Below are 12,109 nucleotides of genomic sequence, written 5' to 3' on the forward strand. Positions count from 1 at the left end.
AACACTACCACCTTCTATTAATCATGATATGTCGCAAGTAATTGATGATGCTACTTCTGCTATGAATGATGCATATGATGATGCTAGTACTTTGCTTGATAAGACTGCCACTGGGTGAATTTCTTGATGAACAACTTGTTAGAGCTAAAGAAATTGAGAGTGCTGAAACTTATGAAATTGTTGAAACTGAAAATGATGAAACACCTATTAGACCTAGCTCTCCTAGATATGAATTGCCTAAGATACATGAGAGTTATGTTATGGATGGAGAGATAGCTAGAGAATTTCTTGCTTGCAATGATAGAGATGATCCTCAGAAACTGCTCTGTAAGCTGAAAGAAAGATCTCTGAATGCTAGAATGAAATGTGATCCTGAGTTTGCTACGTTTCCCATCTTTGTTACTGATAAGAATTATGAATTCTCTGTCGATCCTGAGTTAATTACTTTGGTTGAATCCGATCATTTTCATGGCTATGAATCTGAAACTGTTGTGGCACATCGTACTAAACTGAATGATATAGTCACCCTATTTGCTCATGAGGAAAAATTTCGCTACTACTACATTCTTAAGTTGTTTCCTTTTTCATTACAGGATGATGCTAAGACATGGTTTAATTCTCTTGCTCCTGGTTGTGTGCGTAGTCCCCAGGACATGCTTTATTACTTCTGTGAAAAATATTTTCTTCCTAATAAGAAACAAGCTGCTTTACAAGAAATATTTAACTTTGTGCAAATTAAAGAAGAGAACCTCCCTCAAGCTTGGGGAATACTTCTCCAATTGGATAGGATAGGGGACATTGGGTCTCCTTGTCTTAAGCCCTTGTGAGTTTAGAAATAATGACCCACATCATCATTCACCTTAATCCCGACAATGCCCTTTTGGATAAAGGAGTCCGCCTACTTCCTCCAGGTTTCATCAAACCCCTTCATGCGCATGGCCTGTTGTAGGAATGGCCATTTGACCTTGTCATATGCCTTCTCAAAATCCACCTTGAAGATCACCGTATCTAGTTTCTTCGAGTGGATTTCATGAAGAGTTTTATGTAAGATAACAACCCCTTCCAAGATGTGACTCCCAGGCATGAAGGCCGTCTGACTCGGTCGCACCACCGAATGGACAATCTGTGTCAATCTATTGGTGCCAACTTTCGTGAATATTCTGAAGCTCACATTCAAAAGACATATTGGGCTAAAGTGCTCATTACAAACTGCTTCTTCTTTCTTTGGCAACAACGTTATTGTTTTAAAGTTAAGATGAAAGAATTGCAAACTAATAGCCCCATAGTTTGAATCGTGAGCAGGCTTACAACCTAGAAGGGAATTCACCGTATCAAACAGTATGAATTTATCAAATTCTACGGCCGTGGGCATGGCCTGTCATTTGCTCTTCTTATGCATTCTTCATTGGCATGTATCCTTTGCCAACTTTTCAAAACTAAAAGTACATCGTCTTTCTTAATAGGTGGTTTTGCCAGCCTCAACTCCGGATCCACACATAGAAAGTGACTCGACGAACTTAGCTGGTAAGCTTGATGGCGAATTTGATGGCCGGGTGAAGGTTTGTTTAACTTGTATATGACGAGCCACTAATCCACTATTATTACAATTGGTAATTAAGTTAGAGATCCTCTTCCAGTAGCCTCGTGTGTATTAGAACTGACTTATTGTGAACTAAATACAATTATTTCATGGTCCTATATATAAGCAACAAGAAACAACAAAACGTCTAGAAAACGCTAACTATAGAAGAAGAAAAAGGAAACCCAATTGGCCGTACGTCTAGATGCATGGCTGTGGGTGCTGGTAGCCAACGTAGGTGGCATTGGCGTTCTCGCAGTGTGACAAGGTGCCTGCCTGTCCGTTGTAGCTGAGGTCGACGTTCTGCAGCACGACGCCGCGGCACGGCACGCCGCACCGGAGCAGCACGGCCACGGGCAACGTCGACGTTCCCTTGATGTTCTTGAACTTGATGTCCTCGATTGTGACCCCGGAGACGTACCTGTGCTCGCAGTTGTAGTAAGGGCAGTACTTCTGGTCGATGATGATGGGGGTCTGCACGTCCTTCATCACCATGTTCTCGAACAGCATGCGCGCGGCGAAGCTCTTGGTAGGGGAGTTCTCCCATGTCTTGATGCGGACGCCGTTCATGGTGCCCTGGAAGGTCATGTCGGTGACGTGGATGCTAGTGACGTCGCCCTCGCCGACGTAGCGGCCGAGGCTACCAACGCTCATGCCGTGGCCCGGGCCGCAGTGGACACGGGCGATGTATATATTGTGGTTCCCCTGGCCGATGGAGATGCAGTCGTCGCCGGTGCCGATACGGGAGTCGGAGATGATCACGCCCGTGTTCCGCTCGATGTGGATGCCGTCCGTGTTGGGGCTGTTCTCGGGCGCGTGGATCCGGAGGTTGCTCATCCTCATGTTGTTGTTGTGCAGCAGCGCGATGTGGAAGAACTTGCTGTTCACCGAGGTGATGTCGCGCACCACCGTGTTCTGGTTGTTCAAGAACATCACACTCTGCACCCCATCCATTTAGACATTTTAATCGTCAGATCCTATGTTATTATAACCAAGTAGTTGATTCTCACTAACATATTTATCTCAACATACAACCGTGTCATCTCATCACGCCATGGAAAATGGCTCACCTCAACACGCAACATTTTTTTAGAAAAGGACCTCAACACCCAACATGCATGCAAAAAAAAGTCAAATGTTTTACTTGCATTATTCTCATCACACTCAATAAGTATTTTGTAATTGCATGTGTGTTTTGTTTTAGTTTCCATATATTGTAGTAACATGCATGGGTGGATAGGAAGGATACTCACGGTGGGAAGGACTTTGCAATCCTTTCGGACGGGACACTTGTTAAATGGCCAGGAGGCGGCGCCCTGGCCGTCGATGACGCCGCCGTTCTGGCCAACCACGGTGAGGTTTGTCACCCACCCGAACTCAATCCAGTCATTGCCAAAACGCTTCAGATCCGTTGCCGCCATGAGCACCCCCTGCAGAACCATATATAATGAGTCCCGTTTTTGTTCCCTATCACGCGGCTATCGTGTCGTGCATGGACGTACACGAGTTTATCAGTTAATTTTGTGTTCCATGTCGGGTTATATAAATTAGTGAGTTAATTATTGAATCAACGTTGATCTGAGGCGGTGAGTCCACGATCGACACAAGTGCTTGCCTGGAGGAAGAAGGTGATGGCGACGGCTTCGCAGGGGCCGTGGAAGTGCGCGGGCCCGATGTAGTAGGTCCCCGGCGGGATCACCAGCGTCACCGTGCCAGGCGTCCCGCACGCTTTCTTCCATGCCGCCACCAGCGCCTGCATGCGCACCGCCAACATGAATCGCACGCACGTACGGATATCGATCGATCGAGCACAACGTAGATCATATCATACCAACGAAGAAGGGAACAAATTAGACGATCAATCTATGGAGGAAACGAACACGCACGCACGTACCTTGGTATCGTCGTCGACCCCGTTGCCTTTAGCGCCGAAGTTCTTGGCGTCGTAGGTGGTCACGTTCTCGGCCTCGGCCGCGGACACGCAGAGAGAGAGGACGCAGAGCAGCGCGTTGACGGCGACGGCCACCGGGCGCGGCCGCGGCTCCATGATCGACTTGGCTGGTGAGCTCGCTCGCCTCCTCACCCGCAATGCGCGCGACCCCGGCTAGCTAGCGGAGAATGAGATCCTGTGTCGACTCGACTTGGCCAGCTACTTAGCTCCTCCTAGGTGAGCAGCACGCCGTCTGCGCAGTTTAGGGCATGCCGGCGTCGATCGGCTTGGGGCAGTTGGGCTGTGCCTGGATCACGGCGGAACTGGAGAGCAGCGACGTGCGGACGTGCGGATGCGTATAGGATGCCCGCGGGGGGCGCGCGGGAGCGCTGGCGCGCCTCACGCGTGGCGTACGAGGGCGGACCCAGCGACTGAAATCTTCGGATCTGGTCTCTAAACATAGATCCCTTCACACCTTATCCAATCAGCCGCCGCGTGTCTGACCTCATGATCATACGATGGTGGATGTACTGTTCCTAATCTGAAGAAACAATATGTTGTTTAGTACTCCCTCGTTTCTTTTTATTTTGCACTCAAGGTTAAACTTTGACTAACTTTTATATTAAAAAATGTCAACATTCATAATATGAATCAATATTAGTAGATGCACCGTGAAATAAATTATTATTTTTTAAGAGTATGCAAATTGCGTATCATAGCTTTATAGAAGAAGAGAATTGTAAGTACAAGACGACTACCACTCACTGCGAACAACCAGTGTAGCAAAACTCCACACCCGGCTAGTCCAGAGGACAGCCACCCACGACAACACAACAACAACAACACAAATGAAACCCAAAAACCGAAAACCTCGCCGCGTCTCGATCGATGTCGGTCACGTCGGAAGAACAACTGCTCCCAAAAGCTTGACACACCATCCCCCCTTGATGCCTAAAGGAGGTGGCAAGAGGATGGCAGGACTCGATCCGACCCGATGAAGGCACCATCGGATTCACCAGCGACGACCGTACATAGCGCTAGAGAAGAGCGACGGGGGCAGCGGCGAACACCGGAGGAGTACACCATAGGAACTCCATGTCTCCCGGCACGATGCTCCCAACAGAGGAACGACGCCGAAGACGCCGCCATCGTATCGATCCATCACTGGATCGAGGCTTTCGCGCGGAGACAACTGTCAACACCAAGCAAGGGAGGGAAATGGCGACACATTCGACGACGCCTCTAGGGAGGGAAACGACACCCACATGTGCCATCACCGCCGGTCCGGCCAAAACCGAACAGGATTTTCATCTGTAATGGCGCACATCTCCACTCCTTCAAGGTTTCGGGCAGCACTATCCAAGATGCCTCGCACCGCCGTCACCGCAGCAATATGACGCCGAAGTCGCGCAACAATGGATCTCCCCCACCCACACTACCGAGAGAACGCGGCCAAGACCAACAGCAACAACACGGACGAAGAGCAACCGCAACCAGCCATGCTGTGCAAGGGGCAGATCAGCCGCGTCAGCCTTCACCCACACCAGGGGACTGCCACCAGATCCGGTCTCACCCGCACCTTCGAGCACACCCCCGCACCAGCTCTCCCGAGGCAGCACCGAACGCACCGAGGATCCTTCCTGGCAGGGCCTCCATGGCACCACCGCCTCCATGGTTGAGCACGCGCCACCACCACAACTAGTGCTGGCGCACCACCCTTGACCACCACCCTGCAGCGCACCTCGCCGGCTCCACCGTCCTATCGTGCCGCGCTCCTCACCGTGCTCCGGCGACCGTCCCCACGAATCACGCCGCCGGCCTCCCTGTTGGAAATATGCCCTAGAGGCAATAATAAATGGTTATTATTATATTTCTTTGTTCATGGTAATTTTCTATTGTTCATGCTATAATTGTGTTATCCGGAAATCGTAATACATGTGTGAATACATAGACCACAACGTGTCCCTAGTAGGCCTCTAGTTGACTAGCTCGTTGATCAACAGATAGTCGTGGTTTCCTGACTATGGACATTGGATGTCATTGATAACGGGATCACATCATTAGGAGAATGATGTGATGGACAAGACCCAATCCTAAGCATAGCTCAAAGATCGTGTAGGTCGTTTGCTAGAGCTTTTCCAATATCAAGTGTCTTTTCCTTAGACCATGAGATCGTGCAACTCCCGGATACCGTAGGAGTACTTTGGGTGTGCCAAACGTCACAACGTAATTGGGTGACTATAAAGGTGCATTACGGGTATCTCCGAAAGTGTCTGTTGGGTTGGCACGGATCGAGACTGGGATTTGTCACTCCGTGTGACGGGGAGGTATCTCTGGGCCCACTCGGTAATGCATCATCATAATGAGCTCAATGTGACTAAGGCGTTAGTCACGGGATCATGCGTTGCGGTACGAGTAAAGAGACTTGCCGGTAACGAGATTGAACAAGGTATTGGGATACCGACGATCGAATCTCAGGCAAGTAACATACCGATTGACAAAGGGAGTTGTATACGGGATTGATTAAATCCTCGACATCGTGGTCATCCGATGAGATCATCGTGGAACATGTGGGAGCCAACATGGGTATCCAGATCCCACTGTTGGTTATTGACCGGAGAGGCGTCTCGGTCATGTCTGCATGTCTCCCGAACCCGTAGGGTCTACCCACTTAAGGTTCGGTGACGCTAGGGTTGTAGAGATATGAGTATGCGGAAACCCGAAAGTTGTTCGGAGTCCCGGATGAGATCCCGGACGTCACGAGGAGTTCCGGAATGGTCCGGGGGTGAATAATTATATATACGAAGTCCAGTTTCAGCCACCGGGAAAGTTTCGGGGGTTATCGGTATTGTACCGGGACCACCGGAAGGGTCCTGGGGGTCCACCGGGTGGGGCCACCTATCCCGGAGGGCCCGATGGGCTGAAGTGGGAAGGGAACCAGCCCTTAGTGGGATGGGGCGCCCCCCATGGGCCTCCCCCCTGCGCCTAGGGTTGGAAACCCTAGGGTGGGGGGGCGCCCCACTTGACTTGGGGGGTAAGTTACCCCCCTTGGCCGCCGCCCCCCCCCCCCATCTAGATGGGTCTTGACCGGCGCCCCCCCCCCCCTCCCAGGGGGCCTATATAAAGGGGGGAGGGAGGGCAGCAATACAACAGCCTTGGGCGCCTCCCTCCTCCCCTGCTACACCTCTCTCTCTCGCAGAAGCTCGGCGAAGCCCTGCCGACATCCCGCTACATCCACCACCACGCCGCCGTGCTGCTGGATCTCCATCAACCTCTCCTTTCCCCTTGCTGGATCAAGAAGGAGGAGACGTCGCTGCACCGTACGTGTGTTGAACGCGGAGGTGCCGTCCGTTCGGCACTCGGTCATCGGTGATTTGGATCACGGCGAGTACGACTCCATCAACCACGTTCATTGGAACGCTTCCGCTCGCGATCTACAAGGGTTTGTAGATGCACTCCTTTCCCCTCGTTGCTAGTATACTCCATAGATGGATCTTGGTGAGCGTAGGAAAATTTTAAAATTCTGCTACGATCCCCAACAGTGGCATCATGAGCCAGGCCTATGCGTAGTTACTATGCACGAGTAGAACACAAAGCAGTTGTGGGCGTAGATGTTGCCAATTCTTCTTGCCGCTACTAGTCTTATCTTGTTTCGGCGGTATTGTGGGATGAAGCGGCCCGGACCGACCTTACACGTACGCTTACGTGAGACAGGTTCCACCGACTGACATGCACTAGTTGCATAAGGTGGCTAGCGGGTGTCTGTCTCTCCCACTTTAGTCGGAACAGATTCGATGAAAAGGTTCCTTATGAAGGGTAAATAGAAATTGGCACATCACGTTGTGGTTCTACGTAGGTAAGAAACATTCTTGCTAGAAACCTATTCAAGCCACGTAAAAACTTGCAACAACAATTAGAGGACGTCTAACTTGTTTTTGCAGCATGTGCTATGTGATGTGATATGGCCAGAAGATGTGATGAATGATATATGTGATGTATGAGATTGATCATATTCTTGTAATAGGAATCACGACTTGCATGTCGATGAGTATGACAACCGGCAGGAGCCATAGGAGTTGTCTTTATTATTTTGCATGACCTGCGTGTCATTGAATAACGCCATGTAAATTACTTTACTTTGTTGCTAAACGCGTTAGCCATAGAAGTAGAAGTAATCGTTGGCGTGACAACTTCATGAAGACACAATGATGGAGATCATGATGATGGAGATCATGGTGTCATGCCGGTGACGAAGGTGCCCCGAAGATGGAGATCAAAGGAGCAAAATGATATTGGCCATATCATGTCACTATTTGATTGCATGTGATGTTTATCATGTTTTGCATCTTATTTGCTTAGAACGACGGTAGTAAGTAAGATGATCCCTTATAATAATTTCAAGAAAGTGTTCCCCCTAACTGTGCACCGTTGCGAAGGTTCGTTGTTTCGAAGCACCACGTGATGATCGGGTGTGATAGATTCTAACGTTCGCATACAACGGGTGTTGACGAGCCTAGCATGTACAGACATGGCTTCGGAACACACGCAATACACTTAGGTTGACTTGACGAGCCTGGCATGTACAGACATGGCCTCGGAACACGGAGGACCGAAAGGTCGAGCATGAGTCGTATAGAAGATACGATCAACATGGAGATGTTCACCGATCTTGACTAGTCCGTCTCACGTGATGATCGGACACGGCCTAGTTAACTCGGATCATGTTTCACTTAGATGACTAGAGGGATGTCTATTTGAGTGGGAGTTTATTAAATAATTTGATTATATGAACTTAATTATCATGAACTTAGTCTAAAATCTTTACACTGTGTCTTGTAGATCAAATGGCCCACGTTGTCCTCAACTTCAACGCGTTCCTAGAGAAAACCAAGCTGAAAGATGATGGCAGTAACTATACGGACTGGGTCCGAAACCTGAGGATCATCCTCATAGCTGCCAAGAAAGATTATGTCCTAGAAGCACCGCTAGGTGAAGCACCAATCCCAGAGAACCAAGACGTTATGAACGCTTGGCAGCAGCGTGCTGATGATTACTCCCTCGTTCAGTGCGGCATGCTTTACAGCTTAGAACCGGGTCTCCAAAAGCGTTTTGAGAAACATGGAGCATATGAGATGTTCGAGGAGCTGAAAATGGTTTTCCAAGCTCATGCCCGGGTCGAGAGATATGAAGTCTCCGACAAGTTCTTCAGCTGTAAAATGGAGGAGAATAGTTCTGTTAGTGAGCACATACTCAGAATGTCTGGGTTGCACAACCGCTTGTCTCAGCTGGGAGTTAATCTCCCGGATGACGCGGTCATTGACAGAATCCTTCAGTCGCTTCCACCAAGCTACAAGAGCTTTGTGATGAACTTCAATATGCAGGGGATGGAAAAGACCATTCCTGAGGTATATTCGATGCTGAAATCAGCGGAGGTGGAGATCAGAAAAGAACATCAAGTGTTGATGGTGAATAAAACCACTAAGTTCAAGAAGGGCAAGGGCAAGAAGAACTTCAAGAAGGACGGCAAGGGAGTTGCCGCGCCCGGTAAGCCAGTTACCGGGAAGAAGTCAAAGAATGGACCCAAGCCTGAGACTGAGTGCTTTTATTGCAAGGGAAGTGGTCACTGGAAGCGGAACTGCCCCAAATACTTAGCGGACAAGAAGGTCGGCAACACCAAAGGTATATGTGATATACATGTAATTGATGTGTACCTTACCAGTACTCGTAGTAGCTCCTGGGTATTTGATACCGGTGCGGTTGCTCATATTTGTAACTCAAAACAGGAACTGCGGAATAAGAGGAGACTGGCAAAGGACGAGGTGACGATGCGCGTCGGGAATGGTTCCAAGGTCGATGTGATCGCCGTCGGCACGCTACCTCTGCATCTACCTACGGGATTAGTTTTAAACCTCAATAATTATTATTTAGTGCCAGCTTTGAGCATGAACATTGTATCTGGATCTCGTTTAATTCGAGATGGCTACTCATTTAAATCTGAGAATAATGGTTGTTCTATTTATTTGAGAGATATGTTTTATGGTCATGCCCCGCTGGTCAATGGTTTATTGTTGATGAATCTCGAACGTGATGTTACACATATTCATAGTGTGAATACCAAAAGATGTAAAGTTGATAACGATAGTCCCACATACTTGTGGCACTGCCGCCTTGGTCACATTGGTGTCAAGCGCATGAAGAAGCTCCATGCAGATGGACTTTTGGAGTCTCTTGATTACGAATCATTTGACACGTGCGAACCATGCCTCATGGGTAAGATGACCAAGACTCCGTTCTCCGGAACAATGGAGCGAGCAACCAACTTATTGGAAATCATACATACCGATGTGTGCGGTCCAATGAGTGTTGAGGCTCGCGGAGGATATCGTTATGTTCTTACTCTCACTGATAATTTAAGTAGATATGGGTATGTCTACCTAATGAAACACAAGTCTGAAACCTTTGAAAAGTTCAAGGAATTTCAGAGTGAGGTTGAGAATCAACGTGACAGGAAAATAAAGTTCTTACGATCAGATCGTGGAGGAGAATATTTGAGTCATGAATTTGGTGCACACTTAAGGAAATGTGGAATCGTTTCACAACTCACGCCGCCTGGAACACCTCAACGAAATGGTGTGTCCGAACGTCGTAATCGCACTCTATTGGATATGGTGCGATCTATGATATCTCTTACCGATTTACCGCTCTCATTTTGGGGCTATGCTTTAGAGACTGCCGCATTCACTTTAAATAGGGCTCCGTCGAAATCTGTTGAGACGACACCGTATGAATTATGGTTTGGGAAGAAACCTAAGCTGTCGTTTCTAAAAGTTTGGGGATGCGATGCTTATGTCAAGAAACTTCAACCTGAAAAGCTCGAACCCAAGTCGAAAAAATGCGTCTTCATAGGATACCCTAAGGAAACCATTGGGTATACCTTCTACCTCAGATCCGAAGGCAAGATCTTCGTTGCCAAGAACAGGTCCTTTCTGGAGAAAGAGTTTCTCTCGAAAGAATTGAGTGGGAGGAAAGTGGAACTTGATGAGGTGATAGTCACCCCTTCCGAACCGGAAAGTAGCGCAGCGCGGGAAGATGTTCCTATGGTGCCTACACCGACTGTGGAGGAAGTTAATGATGATGATCATGAAGCTTCAGATCAAGTTACTACTGAACTTCGTAGGTCCACAAGGACACGTTCCGCACCAGAGTGGTACGGCAACCCTGTCCTGGAAATCATGTTGTTAGACAACGGTGAACCTTCGAACTATGAAGAAGCGATGGCGGGCCCAGATTCCGACAAATGGCTAGAAGCCATGAAATCCGAGATAGGATCCATGTATGAAAACGAAGTATGGACTTTGACTGACTTGCCCGATGATCGGCGAGCCATAGAAAATAAATGGATCTTTAAGAAGAAGACAGACGCGGATGGTAATGTGACCATCTATAAGGCTCGACTTGTCGCTAAGGGTTATCGACAAGTTCAAGGGGTTGACTACGATGAGACTTTCTCACCCGTAGCGAAGCTGAAGTCCGTCCGAATCATGTTAGCAATTGCCGCATACTATGATTATGAGATATGGCAGATGGACGTCAAAACGGCATTCCTTAACGGCTTCCTTAAGGAAGAATTGTATATGATGCAGCCGGAAGGTTTTGTCGATCCTAAGAATGCTAACAAAGTATGCAAGCTCCAGCGCTCAATCTATGGGCTGGTGCAAGCATCTCGGAGTTGGAACATTCGCTTTGATGAGATGATCAAAGCGTTTGGGTTTACACAGACTTATGGAGAAGCCTGTGTTTACAAGAAAGTGAGTGGGAGATCTGTAGCATTTCTCATATTATATGTGGATGACATACTATTGATGGGAAATGATATAGAATTCTTGGAAAGTATAAAGGCCTATTTGAATAAGTGTTTTTCAATGAAGGACCTTGGAGAAGCTGCTTATATATTAGGCATCAAGATCTATAGAGATAGATCGAGACGCCTCATTGGTCTTTCACAGAGTACATACCTTGACAAGATATTGAAGAAGTTCAATATGGATCAGTCCAAGAAGGGGTTCTTGCCTGTATTGCAAGGTGTGCAATTGAGCACGGCTCAATGCCCGACCACGGAAGAAGATATAGAAAAGATGAGTGTCATCCCCTATGCCTCGGCCATAGGGTCTATTATGTATGCCATGTTGTGTACCAGACCTGATGTAAACCTTGCCGTAAGTTTGGTAGGAAGGTACCAAAGTAATCCCGGCATGGAACACTGGACAGCGGTCAAGAATATCCTGAAGTACCTGAAGAGGACTAAGGATATGTTTCTCGTTTATGGAGGTGACGAAGAGCTCGTCGTAAAGGGTTACGTCGACGCTAGCTTCGACACAGATCTGGATGACTCGAAGTCACAAACCGGATACGTGTATATTTTGAATGGAGGAGCAGTAAGCTGGTGTAGTTGCAAGCAAAGCGTCATGGCGGGATCTACATGTGAAGCGGAGTACATGGCAGCCTCGGAGGCAGCACAGGAAGCAGTCTGGATGAAGGAGTTCATTACCGACCTAGGGGTGATTCCCAATGCGTCGGGCCCGATGACTCTCTTCTGTGAC

General features: G+C 48.2%; 1 protein-coding gene across 1 annotated transcript; it reads right to left on the bottom strand.

The window, feature by feature from the left end:
• Window positions 1–1,780: 1,780 nt before the first annotated feature.
• On the bottom strand, window positions 1,781–3,626 carry LOC109762320 (exopolygalacturonase-like). Its single transcript, XM_020321157.2, has 4 exons — window positions 3,474–3,626; window positions 3,183–3,332; window positions 2,833–3,009; window positions 1,781–2,518 (listed from the first exon to the last, which is right to left on the bottom strand). The coding sequence occupies exons 1-4, from the start codon at window positions 3,624–3,626 to the stop codon at window positions 1,781–1,783; spliced, it is 1,218 nt and encodes a 405-aa protein (XP_020176746.1).
• Between the last annotated feature and the right edge of the window lie 8,483 nt (window positions 3,627–12,109).

The sequence above is a fragment of the Aegilops tauschii genome, chromosome 2, assembly GCF_002575655.3.
Source record: "Aegilops tauschii subsp. strangulata cultivar AL8/78 chromosome 2, Aet v6.0, whole genome shotgun sequence".
In the NCBI taxonomy this organism is placed as follows: domain Eukaryota; kingdom Viridiplantae; phylum Streptophyta; class Magnoliopsida; order Poales; family Poaceae; genus Aegilops; species Aegilops tauschii.